This window comes from Carassius auratus, chromosome 8, assembly GCF_003368295.1.
Source record: "Carassius auratus strain Wakin chromosome 8, ASM336829v1, whole genome shotgun sequence".
In the NCBI taxonomy this organism is placed as follows: Eukaryota; Metazoa; Chordata; class Actinopteri; order Cypriniformes; family Cyprinidae; genus Carassius; species Carassius auratus.
The window spans coordinates 9,294,792-9,312,780 of NC_039250.1; the positions used below are offsets into that span (position 1 = coordinate 9,294,792).

At 39.0% G+C, this 17,989-nt stretch overlaps 1 protein-coding gene across 3 annotated transcripts in view; it reads right to left on the reverse strand.

The window, feature by feature from the left end:
• The window catches only part of LOC113107211 (inositol 1,4,5-trisphosphate receptor type 3-like), a 33,737-nt gene that overhangs the window by 13,334 nt on the left and 2,414 nt on the right, over window positions 1–17,989 (reverse strand). Inside the window, exons 4-34 of one of the 3 annotated variants that reach the window (XM_026269559.1) lie at window positions 17,753–17,839; window positions 16,266–16,424; window positions 14,932–15,030; window positions 14,566–14,649; window positions 14,194–14,340; window positions 12,043–12,138; window positions 11,914–11,952; window positions 11,576–11,715; window positions 11,351–11,450; window positions 10,367–10,527; window positions 10,069–10,210; window positions 9,824–9,985; window positions 9,528–9,700; window positions 8,728–8,847; window positions 8,463–8,651; window positions 7,963–8,214; window positions 7,018–7,162; window positions 6,786–6,930; window positions 6,501–6,694; window positions 6,302–6,422; window positions 6,142–6,153; window positions 5,785–5,839; window positions 5,518–5,683; window positions 5,071–5,256; window positions 4,915–4,992; window positions 4,185–4,304; window positions 3,942–4,064; window positions 3,649–3,849; window positions 3,103–3,354; window positions 2,769–2,894; window positions 2,568–2,693 (exon numbers count right to left, since the gene is read on the reverse strand). In XM_026269559.1, coding sequence (XP_026125344.1) covers window positions 2,568–2,693; window positions 2,769–2,894; window positions 3,103–3,354; window positions 3,649–3,849; window positions 3,942–4,064; window positions 4,185–4,304; window positions 4,915–4,992; window positions 5,071–5,256; window positions 5,518–5,683; window positions 5,785–5,839; window positions 6,142–6,153; window positions 6,302–6,422; window positions 6,501–6,694; window positions 6,786–6,930; window positions 7,018–7,162; window positions 7,963–8,214; window positions 8,463–8,651; window positions 8,728–8,847; window positions 9,528–9,700; window positions 9,824–9,985; window positions 10,069–10,210; window positions 10,367–10,527; window positions 11,351–11,450; window positions 11,576–11,715; window positions 11,914–11,952; window positions 12,043–12,138; window positions 14,194–14,340; window positions 14,566–14,649; window positions 14,932–15,030; window positions 16,266–16,424; window positions 17,753–17,839 — 4,200 coding nt within the window. Of the gene's footprint in view, window positions 1–2,567; window positions 2,694–2,768; window positions 2,895–3,102; window positions 3,355–3,648; window positions 3,850–3,941; window positions 4,065–4,184; window positions 4,305–4,914; window positions 4,993–5,070; window positions 5,257–5,517; window positions 5,684–5,784; window positions 5,840–6,141; window positions 6,154–6,301; window positions 6,423–6,500; window positions 6,695–6,785; window positions 6,931–7,017; window positions 7,163–7,962; window positions 8,215–8,462; window positions 8,652–8,727; window positions 8,848–9,527; window positions 9,701–9,823; window positions 9,986–10,068; window positions 10,211–10,366; window positions 10,528–11,350; window positions 11,451–11,575; window positions 11,716–11,913; window positions 12,139–14,193; window positions 14,341–14,565; window positions 14,650–14,931; window positions 15,031–16,265; window positions 16,425–17,752; window positions 17,840–17,989 lie in introns of all 3 variants that reach the window. The other 2 variants (XM_026269557.1, XM_026269560.1) reach the window with 2 other exon arrangements.

The window sequence follows — 17,989 nt, forward strand, 5'->3', positions numbered from 1 at the left end:
CCCACAGTGGTGCAGCGATGGGAAGTCGTGTCGGAAGGCCCAGAAGGCATTGCGTCCTGGGTCATCACAGCCACACTCCCGTGTTCCCGGAGGAACTGGCCAGAGACGCGTGGAGAGGCGTTGCGTCTCCGAACCGCGACCTCTCGACCGCTGGCAAAAGGGGGCGTCGTGGGTGAGAATGAGGAGGCAGTGCGTCGCTCATCGTCAACCCACGAGCCTTGCAACTCGGAGGAAAGGGAAATTGCTCTTTCATTGAAAAAGTGGGTGCCACTGGCCATTTGACCAGCGGCGGAACAGAAAGAAACATAACTGAAGATTTTCCACCTGGCCCTCCCCTGGGGGAAGGAGTGGCGCTGTCTTCCCCAGCTCCTGAAGAGCAGATTCCCACATCTCCGAGTTGCCCGTGTCAGGGCCGTTTAGTCGACCTCTTTGAGGACTACGCAGCCTGGAGTGACATGGTGGGCGCCGCTCTCCTGCACGGGGCTCGACGCGCCGGCCTCGAAGAACTCTCAGCACGGGGCGGAGCTGGTGTGGAGGACGCAGGGAGGCGCCCACGGCGACGAGCAGGCTGAGGTACTGCCTGTGACGGAATGGTGGCAACCGGAGGATCACGTCGTGGCGAGACGTGCTGTATGGCCTCAGTCTGCTGTTGTTCTGTCAGGAACTACTGGGCACAGCCCCTGACAGCGTCGCCACACAGGACAGCCTGGGACATGGGAGCATCGAGAAAATGCACTTTGTCAATGTCTCTCATACAGACCAGGCTGAACCTGAAACGGCACTACTGGACCACCAGAGTGGACATCGCCTACCCGAGGGACTGCGTTGTGACTTCCGTCACCCAGAAGGGGGAGGTCAGTCGCCATGCGCAGCTCCTGCATCAACCTCGGGTTGGTCCTACCTTTGTGCATTTGTTAAAGCCTTGGTTTGTTGGGTTTGCAGGATAGCCTTGGCATGCAAAGCAGAGACAGCTTGGCCCACAGCACTGTAAGCCTTGGTAGCGAGTGCGGCCGACAGCTTACAGGCCTTGGGTGAGAGGCGCGGACCATCCCAGTGGCGGCGTTTTGCGGACACAAGTGCACCGCAATCGCACTCTCCTGCTGGGGAATGTCAACGCACCCCTAGCTGCCCCGCCATCGAGGGTAGTGAGGACGGAGGAACGAAATGAGCTGCTTCCGGCCGTAAAAGGGGCCATCCACGACTACATCACTTCCCCATGCACATCCGGGAAGAAAGGAACCAGAGTAAAACGCGGTTGTGAGTCGCGCTCCACACCGAGAACCAATCAAACAGCCATGAGCACTCAGGGCTGGGCGGTGCATTCACCTCCATCCTGATGCTCACAGCTGCCCGGGCAAGCACGGCTGTCAACTCTGGGTCCAATTCGGCAGTGGCGACAACACCCGAGGGGGGCAGCCCCGCCGAATCTTCATCCAGAGAGGTCAACAGCCCATCCCCGATGCTGCAATCGACATCTGATCTCCGGCGGCAAACTGAATGACCCGTTGGGACTGCCATAAGACAGCCCAGCAAAATCACCCAGCAGCCGCACAGGACAAACACTGCGGAAGGGGTAAGAGGTCCGTGGGGCGTGGCCCGGCGGAGAAGCTTTCACTGTCACCTTCAAATCTCCCAGAGCACTAGCCGGCGGTCCTCTGCTCGAGACAGAGAAACCATAACGGGTAGTGACAGAGGGGTCTGCTCCCTTCCCTTTAAGAAAGGGGAGACGCGATCACAGCGTTGCCATGGTCACACACGCAGTGCGTGCATGAACCATCCACGAACGCGCCTTCAGCGTGCTGAATGTCCAGACACGGAAGAGAGCGAACGTGGCCGTGTCAGAGAACAGGAAACGACCGCATCCAGAAGGACGCGGACGAAACGGCGTCTTGAAGAAAACGCGAATCGTCCGCGATTTGCTCTTTTAGGAAATCTGCTCTCTTAGTTGAAGCACTCAGGGGAATCGCTGAAAGGGACACCGCTGTTTGCGCCGTACCGCCAACCAGAACAGCTTCCCGACACAGCAGATGAATGGCTTTGTGGAGTATAACAGCTTTCATACAACCACTCGGCTCCGAAGCAAAAATCTAATGAGTGGATGCACCTGTCACCCTATTTATACCCGTCGGCACAGGTGTGTTAATCCACTAGCCAATTTTCATTGCCGTTTTCTCTTAAATTCATAATTCATAACTCGTAGTGACCGACTGATAGGGAACTTTGTTTTTAAACTGTAATAATATTTCACAAAATTACTGTAATTTTGTTCCAATAAAAGAACATCTTTCAAAACCAAAAAAACTTCTCTAAACTTTTTCCAGGTTTATTTACCTGGAACTAGTGAATTCTAATTAAACATGAATAGTGTTGAATTTTTTGGCAATTCCTTTGACTAAAACTCTAGAAAACTCTAAAATGCTTTAGACACTTCTGTAAAAATGTGTAAAAATCTGTAGTAAATCACAATGAATAAAGGCTGATGTGGCAGACCAGAAATATGACTATTGTGCCTCAAATATGATTAAATAATCAAATGGTGAATTGTAATAATAAATATGATGCCTCACCTCTGTGCTTGTGCTGTTCTCTGAGAAGGGAGAGCTGAAGAAGGCATTTATAGTGTCTAAAACCACTTGAATCACATACTTCTCCAGCACAGGGTCTGACATGCGTTTCTCACGGTTGGAGCACACCTGTAATTCCAACGAAACCAAATTAATGAAACTCTTTATTCTTACGCACATCTTACCTAGCATCAGTAGACTTACCCTAGCCATATCTACAGTGAAGCTGTCAAACAGCTTCCAGATGTGGTTGCTGGTGTAGATCTCTTTCATCTCCACTTCTGTGTCTACATAGCAGTGGTTCACAAAGTTTACATATGCGATTTTCACCTGCATGAAACAGAGGAGATTCCTAAATTCCTGGCTTTTCGGTTTTCCCGCCAAACATGTTCATGCTATAGATGATCGTGTAATTTAATCCATTAACTGGCTCTTGTAACAAACAAATATTGGAAGGCTGAAGATAATATTATTCAGGACAAGTGAAAAAAAGAAAGAAACAAGCACTTTCATTTCATGTCTACCATCATCTGATTACCTCTGTGATACAGTCTTCATGGGTGATTACTTTCACCATGTCCTCCAGGGGCAGCAGAGATGTGCACTTGATCTCCGTGTAGACGTTTTTGCCCTCCGCACATGCAGCCAGCAGCTCTACCAGAGAAATATGGTACCGTAGAGGGCTGTCGTCCTTCACCCCTTCCCTAGACTGTGTCATCAGTTCCACCATGGTGTCAAATGATGTGCCATCATTGTAGAAGACGACCACGTCATCACCCGCACTTGTGAGCTAAGGGAGAAAAAAAGATGGCATCCGACACAGGTCATGCTGATGTCTTGTACACTATATACCATCAACTGAATGAACATTTTCTTGAAAAATTACCAATAATACAATGCAAAACATCAAAAAAAATATTAATAGAATATCAAAAAACATCAACATCACACCAAACAAATATATCCCCCCCCCAAAAAATTATATTAGTTATATACAATTTCTTGAAATGATTACAAATGGTTAAAAGGAATACATGATGTTCAATAACTCAAGGTTACTCTATTTTCGATCACATTAACAAACCTCAGTCATGATCATGTCTTGACATTTCTTCACATATTTCCCCTCTGCCTTAATGATGGTGTGCAGAAAGTTGAGGTACTGAATGTGGCGGCCATGTGTGGCCAGGCAATGGATGAAATGATGCAGCACAGACTCGCTGATCTCAGAACAGAGCTGGTAATTATTACTGAAAATGTGCTGCATTGTTTCTGCCTCTAGGAGCTGAGAGAGACAAAACAAAAACCAGAAAAGAGACCACAATGAAAGCACGATAAGCATCTTAGGCTATTTAAAGCAACATACTTTGCACTCACCCCAGGTGTGAGAAAGAGGCTGAGGTGTTTATGGAGGAGGTTTTGGTTCTCCAGATTCCCTGTGCAGAACTTCTGTAAGAACAGGTGCGTGTACTTGATGATTTCCTGCATTTTGGTGTCATTCTGTTAAAAGAAAAAAAAGAACAAAAAAATTCACTTGTTTAGTGAGGGACATGGCCAAGACCATACTTCACACAGACCACAGATTTTATCTGCTTAAAAAAAAAGAAAAAGACCACAAACCCGATCATAGGAGATCTGCAACAGGTCAAGCATAACTTTGTGGGCACCCATGTTCTTCAATAGCCTTTGTTGTTTCTTAAATACACCTGAACTGCACATCTTATTCAAACGCTCTAAAATCTGGAGATCAGAGAAAAGATTTCATTATTACAAAAAATACTGGTTCCATCCGTGTTTACACATTTATATATACTACACAATGAACACAAAATAAAAAAGCTGCATAAATGTGCATACAAAAAAAGTAATAACTTAAGTTATCATAATATGCTGTTCAAATGTTTGAGGTCAGTAAAAAAATTTTTTTAATGTTTAGGCAAAAAATACAGTGTTATTGTGAAACTTTAAAATGTTAATTTATCAGAATTTTCAGCTACCATTATCTTAGTCTTCAATGTAACATGATCCTTCCAAAATAATTCTAATTTGTTTATTCATATTCTGATTATCAATGTTGAAATCAGTTGCACAGCTTAACATTTTTGTGGAAAACATCAATTTTCTTTGATGAATAGAAAGTTCAGAAGCATTTATTTGCAACATTATAAATGTCTACTGTCACTTTTGATCAATTCTTGCTTAATAAAAGTATTAATTAAATTTAAAAAATCAGTTTTTTTGTCCCCAATTTTTGGAACAGTAGTGCAATATACTATCTCAGACTTTTAGACCCCACTGTAATTAATCTAATGTATCATTGATCAACAGACAAATACACTTAGAACATCACCTCTTTGACATTCTGGTAGCTTTCATTGCTCTTTTCAACATTCTGTTTCTTTGTATCGGTCTCCTCCTGCGGAGATGCCTGCATGAAAAGGCAAATAAAAATAAGCTTCTTTCACCTAATTATCCTGTTATACATAATCCCACATGCATGACTCACAGGCGCAGCCTCTTTTTTGTCTTTTTTGTCTTTCTTGTCTTTTTTGTCTTTCTTCCCATCTCCCCCAGAGCTACTTTTTTTTATGACCCAAAGCTCCGACTTCTCCACCATGGTGCGCAGAAGATCCAGATCTTGTTTTATGAGTTTGTAGTTGTCCACATCCTGAGTTGAAATGAGAAGCTGGACCTGAGGGGAACAAACACAGCAGGATGAAGAACTTTTTTGATTTTGATCTTTACCAAAGGGTTTGCATTTTAACCACCAGTACTTTTTCATTTTGTGCCACAGGAACTGTGATTTGCTGCATGCAAATGAGAAGTCAAATGTCAATTGTACTGTCAGCCCATTTTGCAAACCTAGGGATGTGATTTTCCTGCAGAATGGTGTTACCTCGAGGTCAATAAAAGCAAGTTGTTTGTATATGTTTAAATGGGCTGTACATTCTACCTGTTTAAAGGTGTGGAGGACTTCTTGTCTTTGACTGAAGTGCTTGAAGAGCAACTGTAAGGCCCCGGAAACCAGCGGAGGGTAGTCGTGCATGATGAGGTGGATCAGAACACGCAGAAACATTCGTCCCCCTTCATCGTCCACTTCCAGAATGCTGTTTCCTTTCCTTTATGGTCAGGATAAAGTCAAAGAGAGGTCACACAGCACAAGGGTCACACACATGATGAACAGTCATGTGGAAATAGAATTAATTGTTCAATGACGTACCCAATCCCAAACATGGCCTCTGCCTGCTCTCCAATGTGCTGGAGGTTGATGGAAGCTGTTTAAAATATCAGTACACAAATGTACAATCAGAAAACAAACTCAAGCTACTCATACTTCTAAACTAAATTTAATTAGATTTAAAATGGACATCCATTAAAGTTGAAGTGTGTAATTTCTGAGCCACTAGAGGCATCATATGGATCTGCAGAAATCAAACAGGATTTTCCATGTAATAATGACTTACTAATAGTTGTTTTGCATATTGAGCATATTTAGTGAACAAAACAAAATTACACACTACACCTTTCTGGAATTAATTTTAAGAATCAAGTAATGATGAAACATTGCCACTCTCACCAGAACGAGGCTCTGAGACAAACACAAAAATGAAAACAAGGGTAGAGGGATTAGTAGATTAGTAGTAGTTGATCGATTCTATTAATATTATAAATGTTATTTGATTAGTAGTCAGGTTGTGACACTTACAAGAGTTGACTATTTATCTAAACATCATTACCCTCATGCTCCGTATGATGTGTTGCATCTGCATCACCCATAGGATAGACTTCCACAAACTCCTTCTTGAAGACGGAGAGCATGAAGGAAATCCGATAGTCCAGGCGTACACTGAGGATGAACTGCACAAAACCATTAGGATTTTCCGAAATTGCCAGCACTGAGAGCATTAAGCTGTTGCCATATTCGACAGCATCTACCTGTAATATCTCCAGGATCTTCAGTTTGGTGTCCATGACAGTGATGTCCTGTGTGTCAATGCTATCTTTACTGCCGGCCTGGTTGTCTAGAGCACCAGGGCGACCAGGGCCGGGGAACTGGGATGGCTTGCGGTTTAGCACCATGGTGGACATCATCTGCCCCATGCCATGAATGGATCGTCTAACATTCTTACCTAGTAAGACGAAACATTTCAATTGGCCATTTTGGACTCTAGGATGTTTAGTTGTGTCATTCAGTCTGTAAGCTAGTTTTTGAATACTAACCACTGCCATCATCACTAAACACTGGACTGATGTTAGCATTACTCGGAGTGCAGTCTATGATTCCCAGGAGGGTGCGGGTCAACCTCAGAAGCTCAAAAAAACTGTAGAACCCAAAGTAGATGAGATGTCTCGCCAAGCTCACCACCTACACACAATGTAAAAAAAGCAAATATGTGAAAGTCATTTAGGAATATTAGTGTTAGCATTTACATGTTTTAATATATAACTGTACCTCATATGTAAGCTTGTTTTTCTCCTCATTGGCAAAAGGCAGGTCATCGATGAGAACGTTGTTGAGGTACTCCTCCATAAAAGCCATCGTATTGGCAAACTTGTTCTTTTTATTGTCTCGTGAATAGTCCAAGTGAGAGTCATAACTACAACAGAAAACAGTGTAATTACACCTTTCATTGTTTAAACAGTGATTGCATACTGCTATTTAAAAAAAAGTTTAATGTCTTTACATACACTATCTTTCAAAAGGTTGGGATAATTTCTTTTTTCAAAATAAATTAAATATTTATTCAGTATATTAGATGACTGCTTAACATTCAGTTTTGCCATCACAGTGATAAATCACATTTTTTTATATATTATTAAAATATATGTGACCCCGGACCACAAAACCAGTCTTACATCGCTGGGGTATATTTGTAGCAATAGCCAAAAATACATTGTATGGGTCAAAATTATAGATTTTTCTTTAATCCAAAAATCATTAGGATATTAAGTAAAGATCATGTTCTATAAAGATATTTTGTACCGTAAATATATCAACATTTCATTTTTGATTAGTAATATGCATTGCGAAGAATTAATTTGGACAACTTTAAAGGTGAATTTCTCAGTATTTAGATTTTTTTTGCATCCTCAGATTTCAGATTTTCAAATAGTTGTCTCCCGGCCAAATTTTGTCATATCCTAATAAACAATGCATCAATAGAAAGCTAATGTTGTGATGACATTATGATGTATACATCTCAAACACTTAACACTTGACACTTAAGACACTTAAGGTTTTGTGGTCCAGGGTCACATATATGCAGTTTGGGTGAATTAAAAAAAACGAAGAAAATCTTACCAACACCAAACTTTTGAATAATAGTGTAATAAAGTATGCTTTAAAAAAATGCTTAATTAAGTCATATAAGGTGATTGTCTGGGTATATGAACACACTCTTTGATGCTGATAGAAGTGGGGATCTCGGTCCACAAACGAGCAAACTTGATGGGCGTCACAAGCTCCTGAGGGTCACGGTCGACGTGTGCATGTAACATGAGTCTACAGAAAGACGCCCGCAGGTCAAAGGGAAGAGTCTCATCCATCATGCAGAGGGAAATCAGCTCCACATCCAGCTGCTTTGAGATCTCATCTATGGCCAGATACTGGCGATCAAAACACATTCGTGCAAACAGTTTGAGCTGGTACCTGAAAAAAAACATATACATATATATAAATTCATGCAGATGTAAATAGATGATTTTTTGCCAGCAATAATAAAATAGTGAAATAATCTGCTGTCAATTTAACATGTTCATTTAGTACAATCAGCTCTAAGTCTAAAAAGCTGACTGTACTACATTAACATGTTAAACTGACAGCACACATTGATTATTTAAAAGTTTAACAAAGGGTTTAATCAACTGACAGGCCTGGTTATTTCTCCTTTTCATTACCTGTAATATGTCAGCACATTTTCATCAAGCACATTCCCTTGCCGGGCCTCCTGGGCAAGCTGTCGAATGCTCTTCTCATGGGTCTTATTCTCCTTCTCCTTATCAGACCAGATCAGCCAAACTTCATCCTCCTCTCCAAACTCTTCTAAATACTCTGAGGTGTGCTGTGTGTCTTTAGCGGCTCGCCGCCTTCACAAACACAGACAGAGCTCGCATGAGCACATAACCCAAGACAGACACACTACGCAATTTTTGGTAAACTTACTCTGTTTTCATGAGAATATCCTGGTTTTTGGCATCCAGCACACATTTACAGATCAGCTCTTGAGTTACTGGGATCGCAACATTATTGGACACACACAAGTCCGATAGATAGTCCAGAAACCTGCAAATCAGTACATAAACTAAGAATAGACATTTACAGACACAGGTGTTATAAGCTACGGACAAAAAAAAAGAAGGAATACCTAAAAATAATGGAGGAGCATCAAAAAGGAGGAGCTTCAAAATTTACCAATAAATTAATAACCAAACATTTTGAGCATTACTTTATATGACCTTTCCAGCTAATTACATTTTTTTCATTGACATTACACTCAAAATTTTCATTTTTAACCCTAGCAAAACAAATGTTTAGAACTTAAAAGACTGTATTAATTTCAGATTATTTGCATCCAAAATAAACATTTTTGTTTACATAATATGTGTGCACTGTGTATATTTATTATGTACTGTATATATAAATACACACACATGCATGTATATTTAACAGAAATATGTTAAATTTATATATTATATCTAATATAATTTATATTAATATACATGTATCTTGTGGCTCTTTCTAGTGTGACGTAAAAAAAAATATATATATATATATATGCTGTCAGTGTGTGTCTTTACACAAACATAATAAATATGCACAGTACACACACACACATATCAAGTAAACAAAAACTTTTATTTTGGATGCGATGAATTGTTTGCCAGCACTAATTCATTTCCACTACTTTTTATTAGACCTATAAATCACATTTTTAAAATGGATAATTTTAAGGTTAATCTTACCTGGGCTCCCTGTTCTTTCGAACCAGACTGACGAAAGTCTCCACCTCGGTTTTAGTGATGTGTTTCTCCAGCAGTTTGCGGTTGTTGTGTAGCAGGGCTGTGATGGTGTCCTCAGCCAGAATATCATAGCCGATCTGAGACTGCATCATTCCAAACTGCTTGGCTATGTGTTCCTGGAAGACAAATCCCCATCTTTGAATGCCGTCTTGTGGCTCTTTCTAGTGTGACAGGAAATCTGAATGCCATTCATACAATTGACCATTCTTGTGCACCTGTGTTAGTATGGATTGGAGTACCTGATTCTTACGGTAGTCCTCTTGTGAATGACGTAGCACCCTGTAGCACAGTCGGAGCATGTATTGATAAGGGGCGTATTTCTGGTCAGACAGCTCTTCCAACGTCAGCAGAGGCGGATCGGTGCCCCTCTGTTTAAACGGGCCTTTAATGATCCCAAATATCTAAGCAGAAATAAATCATTCACTATATCATTCACCAACAATGATGTTTCAGCTGTAGACAGCACCATAATTTGTCAACTGACCTGTTTGAGAATGTTCTGCTCTCTCATAAGTTTCTGTCTCTCTCGGTTGGGCTTGTTCATGGTCACCTCCAGGGCTGGCTGGCCATTGTTCAACTGATCGACGACAAAGAAAACCACATCCTCCAGCAGTTTAATGGCATACCTGTGAATAGAGAAGGTGCATGAAGATCTGACACAATATATTCTAAAATAGGTTTACTTTACACATATTTACAAAGTGAAAAAAAACAGCTATTTAGGGCCAAAATCCTTCAGGCTTAGACTCTGCTTTGGTGCTTGCATTTCGTGTCAACTCTACCTTCTGTCATTAGGACTGAGGAAACCGGAGTTGAACCTGTCGACTACGGTGCTCAACATGAGGCTGGCATCATTTGCAAAGTCTAGATCTCTAATCTCCATGACCGGCACAGAGACAATGGCGAAGGCTTCCTTGTCCTCTTTGGTGGGGCAGGTGCCCAGCTAGCAGAAGAAAAGGAGGAACAGAGGAGAAAGAAAAGGAACAAATAAATATATACAGAAATAAACACAGTTCTTTTGAGTGTTCTATTCATCAAAGAATCTTGAAATAAATGTGTAATTTCCACAAACAAACAAATAAATTAATTGAGCTTTCACATGACCGGTATAAATTACATAAAAATAAATATAAAATAAAAGTACAAAATATTACGTTAAGATAGATATACCAAAACACAAAATTTATTAAAATTGTAGAAATATTTCACAAAATTATTACAGGTTACAAAAAAAATGTAAACTTGGCATAAGAATTTTAGAAAAAAAAACTATATACAACAGAGAAAAAAAACAAGTCAACAGGAGTAATACAGAGAAAAAAGAAAAAAAAATACTACATACATCCTTAATATGTCAGCCATTTTCACATTTACACTGAAAATTAACTCTATGACAGCCAGAAAAAAGAAAAATAGGTCTTTATTGTTCTTTATCCCATTTTTTTGTTAATGCTAATTTTTGCCATCTATCTTGGCATAAGAAATTTCTTTCAAAAACATTTAAAAAATATTACAGACCACAAACTTTTGAACGGTAGTGTAATAAAATTAATCCAATTATTTTAAATGAATGAAAATTATTAAATTATTTGATATGCAACACTTAGCAAATAAATGAATGAATTCTGCTGTAAAACATACAACTTCTGTTTTAAATTTACCTGGTACAAAATTAAGTTAACTAAATGTTTCAGACGTAAATATATTCAGAATTCTCAGCATTAAGAAGTGAGCGTTAGACAGACTGTACAGAGAAAGTTCTTCACCATTAATCGAATAGGCCTCTCCTCATCAATGTCGATGGGAATGTTGGTGCTTTGGATCCAAGTGTTTGTGCACAGGTGACGGAATCGGACATAAGAATTTCTGTTGGACAGTGAGAAGATGAATATGTGGCAGGAATCCTTTAATCAAGTTCTTAATAAAAATTAATTTATCCCACAGAATGCAGCAAAACAAACAGAGAGAGAGTGAAGCATAGAACTGAATACCGAGGCACAAATGAATCAGTCTTCTGCAGTGTGGTGGGGTCCAGCTCAAACAAAGAGGCGATGTCATTCCCATGAGGCACTGCAACTAGCTTGTATTTGATCCTCTCTCCTAGGCTTCTCTTGATACGGCTACTATCCACCTACAGACAAAATACAACTGACTTTTTGAGAGAAAAGGAGAACACATAAGATAGGAACAGTCTATATAACAGTCAATTTGCATACAATTTTTAAAATCATGATCTAAATATGATAAATATGATATCATACAGTGAGATGTCTACCAGAAAGTTTTACCATTGGTTACCATGCATACAGAACATGTCCTTTTAACCTACCTCTATATCATTGCTGTTTTCTTTATAACCTGGGTTCTCCTGCAACACAAATAAATCATGTAAATAAGTCCTTCTAATATAATCAAACCATACAGTATATGAGATTACTATAAATCCGGAGGGCTTTACTTCAGCAGCAAGATAGTTTCCTGTGGCCAAGTGTTTGAATCGGTACAGGCTGTTCCAATGTCCTGCTCCTCCCCGGCACGGATCATGGTGAACCACCTACAACCAACAAGCAAACATTATGACACTATGGAGGCACCTTTCCGCCTCCAAATTGGAATAATGACCTTAAAAATGTATCCTTAAAAGGTTGAATTGATCAATTAATCTTTTCACATCATACAAACAGAATCAAGTAACAGGCTTCTAAAAATACTACATGATATAATATATAAATTGAAATGAAAAACAGCTAATAATTTAGAATACAAATTTCTAATTTGCAATACAAATTCATTTGGCTTCTTTGAGGACTTATGCCGCGTTTCCACCGAAATTACCCGGAACATTTTTACCAGGAACTTTTTTTCCCAGGAACTTTTTTCCCCCCAGACCTGTTGCTTTCTGCGTTTCCACCGCGGTGTAAAGTACCGGGTAGATTAGGCAAATAGACTGGTGACGTAGGTCTGCGCGCGTTTCTCAATACAAAGTACTGCTGATTTTTTTTTTTTTTTTTTTTTTTTTTTTAAGTACGCTGATTTTGGACGTGCATCCTCGGTAGTTAGTTCAGACTTTGTGCATTCGACTCGGGAGTGTGATGTCCGCGACGACGCAAGTCCGGTAAATCTATAAACAGCAGCGTACTTGATAACTTCAGTCAGCTCGTCTTGGCTACTGCAATTTTCCTATTTACAATAAAACGAAATGGGATATAAAATACCACTGCCTCCTTTGGTTTTCATTTAAGCATAATAACAGCTGCAGAAATGTACTTAGTTCAGGGATATGTGTATATGCAGCCATTACAATGAAACGAAATATTATATAAATTTGCCTTTTTTATTTTCATTTTAACATATAGATAAATTGAATACAGACCAAAGAAAACCTGTTAGATTTACCCCGCAGCTGAATTATATGTTATGTTTAACCACTAAAGACACATCAGAGCCAGCGGCACATATCAGAAGGTCTAGCCGATTTGAGGCTGCATCTCGGCGGATACATGAGGACTGAGCTCTCGCTGATCGAGTGGAGCTCACCGTCTACGAGATCGGCGAAACACATTTTTTAAATAGGCACGGTCTTTATAAATAAACCATAGATTTGCGTTTTAAACAACTACATTCTCGCCTGAAATACTTTTAAAATTACATTTCATGACACAATAACAGTAATATTTGAAAATGATCCAAATAAATGGTGGTTGAACTCAACCAATGCTGCGTGAACTCAGATCGCTTTGGCTACTGCAATTTTCCCCTCAGTACATTTACAATAAAACGAAATAGGATATAAAATACCACTGCCTCCTTTCGTTTTCATTTAAACATAATAACAGCTGCAGAAATGTACTTAGTTCAGGGATATGTGTAACGTTATATACAGCCATTTCAATGAAACGAAATATTATATAGACTTGCCTTTTTTATTTTCATTTTAACATATAGATAAATTGAATACAGACCAAAGAAAACCTGTTAGATTTACCCCGCAGCTGAATTATATGTTATGTTTAACCACTAAAGACACATCAGAGCCAGCGGCACATATCAGAAGGTCTATCCAAGGTGAGGCTGCCTCTGGGCGGATAGATGATCACTGAGCTCTCGCTGATCGTGTGGAGCTCACCGTCTCAGAGATCGGCGAAACACATTTTTAAATAGGCGCTGTCTTTATAAATAAACAACAGATTTGAGTTTTAAACAACTACATTCTCGCCTGAAATACTTTTAAAATTACATTTCATGACACAATAACAGTAATATTTTGAAAATGTTGATCCGAATAAATGGTGGTTGAACTCAACCAATGCTGCGTCAACTCAACCAATCAGGATATTTAGCGCCAAAGTCCCGCCCCCGAAAGTTCCTGAACTTTAAAAAAGTACCACCTCGCCAGCAGGGACTTTCTGGGGGGCATTTTTTTACCCGGAACTTTTATTTAGTTCCTGGTTCCTGCGGTGGAAACACACCAAGTACCGGACCAAGTCCCTAGTTCCTGGGTAAAGTTCCTGCGGTGGAAACGCGGCTATAGTCCCACACACAACTGAATCTAAATCCTACCAGGATTTAGCAGGAAATCTGCTAAATCAATCTATGAGGAGGCTCTTACCTCAACCTCCCATAATGCATTAGAGCTGGTGGCTGAAGTAGCAGACTGACGCAGAGTTGTGCGCAGGAACACATGCAGCTTAGACTTGTACTCATCACAGGTCAGAAACTTCTCCTGTTCTGCATGGAAAAGCCTCACCACATCTCCCTATGCATGAAAAGCATATGAGATATCGACATAACTGGCTTGGCTTCAGATATATATATCATAAAACTGGTTTGAAACTGTGGTTATGGTGTATGCAAAAGCTGAAAACATGAAATACGGCTTAGCATTCATTCTAAAAACAGCAAAATAACAGCATAGATTTGTTGGTACGAACTACAGCAGATGTTTGTCATAATGACTTTTGCATGCGCTCGTTGCACTTACTCCCTTAAGGACTTCATCTTTATGGTCACTGAACATCATAAACAGACTGATCTTCCAGCTGGTGTTGCTGTTGACTGAATTGATCTGTAGGGGGCAGTCTTACATTATTAAAAGACAGTGGCACACAGCACTCACGTAAGCTTTTTTTTTTTTTTGCAGACTTTTCTTCACAGAACCATTACTAATCTCAGAAAACATGTACGTTTTGGAGAAATGACAACAACTAGTTCACAGTCTCAAGTTAAGCCACAAGTAAATGTGTCTATTGGGCTGCTTGCAATCAACCACAATCCCTCGGTCTACTTCACAGGCATGTTGACAAAGAACTTCAAGGCTAACTGATCATGTCTTCTCAAACAGGCCCACCTCTTTGCACCCTGGGTGATCGGGAAGCTCGTAATTACTGGCATGGAGAGGCTGTCCAGCATTCACAGGATTCAGGATCACCTTATCTCCAACTACCACCTGAAATGTACAGGTGAGTACAAACGATTCAGTGAGGTGCTCATAACGACTGTCAGGGCCACAGATATCCAAAGAGCAAATATGTACATCTCTATCAGTTTACACAAGGGAGAAGCAATCTACAAACATTTAAAGTAGGATTAGCTAGAGAAACCTGTTTATACAGTATGTGTATAGGGCCATTTGCATGCATTTTACCTAACTTTGTGTGTGTATGTTGACTGTGTGTGCGCTGAATGCACGTGTCTATATTTGTTTATATAGACCATAATATGTAATTATTAGGTGTGCAAGTAAGTAAAAAAAAACACAGGTGTATGTGTATATTGGTGCAAAGTGAATAAAGGTATAAAGGTGAATCTCATAAAAGCATGCAAGGTCATACTGCAGTCTAAAACCATAAGAAAAAACATGTAAAAAAGCATTTTGCATACAGAAAGCCAAGCTTGTTTAAAAAAAAATATATTTTCTACATTGTGAAATAAAAGGCATCCGGATGTTATTTCTATGATTTTCATTTAATTATCTTTAAAACAGTATTTTTTAAATCTATGACAGTAAAAATGTTACAGTAATAAATCAAATAAATTAAGAACAAATTAAACAAATACTGCATAATGTAAATACTTGATTTAAAGGGATACTCCACCCCAAAATTAAAATGTTGTTATTTAATCGCTTACCCCGTTTTGAAGAAGAAAGAATCTTTTACGGGTTTGGAACAATATAGGGGTAATTGATTAAAAACTACATTTTCATTTTTGGGTGGAGTATCCACCCCAAACTTACACTTGTAGATTATTTGTATAATTTGTTTATTTTCACATTAGTCACAAAAGCTATGGGAGGGAAGCAGTGTTATTTTAGTATCATAGCAACACTATTATAGTTATTATTAATATTTTGAGCTTTTATTTTTTATTTCCTTTTTTCTTTTTTAAATATAGTTTTTTATTTCATGTCTATATAGCTTTTATTTTATATAAAGTAAAATTTAATTAAAATGCCTTGGAAAGTAGCTGAAATAAAACGTTTTTTTATCTTTATTTCAGTTAATGTTTATTTTACTACAAGTAAGTCCTTTATGCTAATTTCTTGTTTTTAATCTGATTTTGGCATTAAATATGACACTGGCATGTTCTTGACAAGTTTCGTGTGATTTACCCTTATAAGCTTGTTCATACTGTGTGACTTTTGAGTTTCTTGTATGCTTGCATATGCGTGTGTGAAATTACATTGTCACCATTGGCTCTGAGCTTCCAGAAAGGTTGGATGAAAAGCCAAGATCCCTCATTCCCCGTCCCATCAAGAGTGACACGCATTGCATTCTTCTCCAGCAACGCTGGGAGACGCTTATTCACCGTCAAATACTTGTTGCTCTTCATATGCAGGAGCTGAAAACACATCAACATTTATTAAAATAAAAACGTCTAGTCTGTAAACTCTTTCTTAAATATAAAAAGCCCCTATGATAGGGTTGCATGAGCGACACAAGGTGTCCCTAACACATTTTATGACCTGGCGGAAGAATTGTTATGATCTGAATTAATAAATTGAATTATTAACTGAACATTTGTATGTTAAATAATATTGTTGCTTACTTTTTATACATGCAAGTCACTCGAGACCATCGTGCCAACAACACTCTCTCACTTTACCACACAGCCTTTGTGGTTTGTTGCTTTTTTTCTACAGCACTGCACCTACTACAGAGTTTATTAGAAAGAAAGTACTTCCTTATTGTCTAAAAAAAGACCTTGCAAAAATCTTGAATGTGTAGGTTTTAATATGTTAGCACCTCCTCTGCCACTGTGCGTTAAACTATACAACAATTCCTAAAGACTACAACGTTATTCCAGTGAAAGAAAAGAAGGAAGAAAAAGCATGTCGGCTGGTTTATTAAGAAGCAGCTTTAACCCAAAGGAATTTTTTTAATTTTAGGATACCCTATAGTAACAGGAAAAGGCACCGTTTCCTATAGTGTGGCATTGCTGTAGGCAATTATCTTTAACTGACATCACTAACAGGGAGGAAACACATTTCTTTTTTGCCTTTTCTCACTCAGATAAAGATATGCGGGTACAGTTGTGACCCCAATAACAACCTCAGCATGTCTACATAAGTCAACAAAACAAAAAGGGAATTCGTTTAGTTTATTAATGCAAATAATGTGCAAGAGTCATTGGTGCATGTTATTCCGAAGAAAAAAATATTTATCTGCTTTATATTTTATCAGAATGGCTTTCATTTCATTCATTGCTAATATAACTAACCCACCTAAGGTCATATACAGACCGCGTCCAGCCAATTACATTCTGAAAATATTCAAGATCCAGTCAATTCCCAGTGTCCCCATATTACAGAACCATCTTTTTTTAACAGCTAAAATGTCAAATAATCGCTCTTCTTAGAGTCCATAGTTGGTGTTGCGCCTTGAATCTTGAATGAAATGCATGATTAGATTGGGTTACTAGGATAACTCTTAATCTTTTGTTTCTAGAAACAAGAACTGCACATTTCTACTCCTCTATATAAGGGATTAAATGGTTTTACAATTAGGTCTAGCTGTCGGGAATATACATCTGTTTGACAGAGCTTTACATACCCTTATATATATATATATATATATATATATATATATATATATATATATATATATATAAAACAATCAGCAAATATGTATTTATAGAAAATCAACCTGTAAAAACCATCTGATTCTCACCTGAAGGACACTTCCGTATTTTACCACATCCCCATGGACCTTTTTGTTCTCGGCCTCATTCTGTTTTTGTTCCAAATTAGCTGCATGCTTTGGTATGGAACCAAAAAACAAAACAAAACAAAAAACAAATGAGCAACAAAGAACTGCAAGCAGCTCAAATGTCAATCATCATATGAAATGTGTGACAGCAAACATATTACATACATCAGATTCCTCTTTGCTCACAGTTGTAATTAA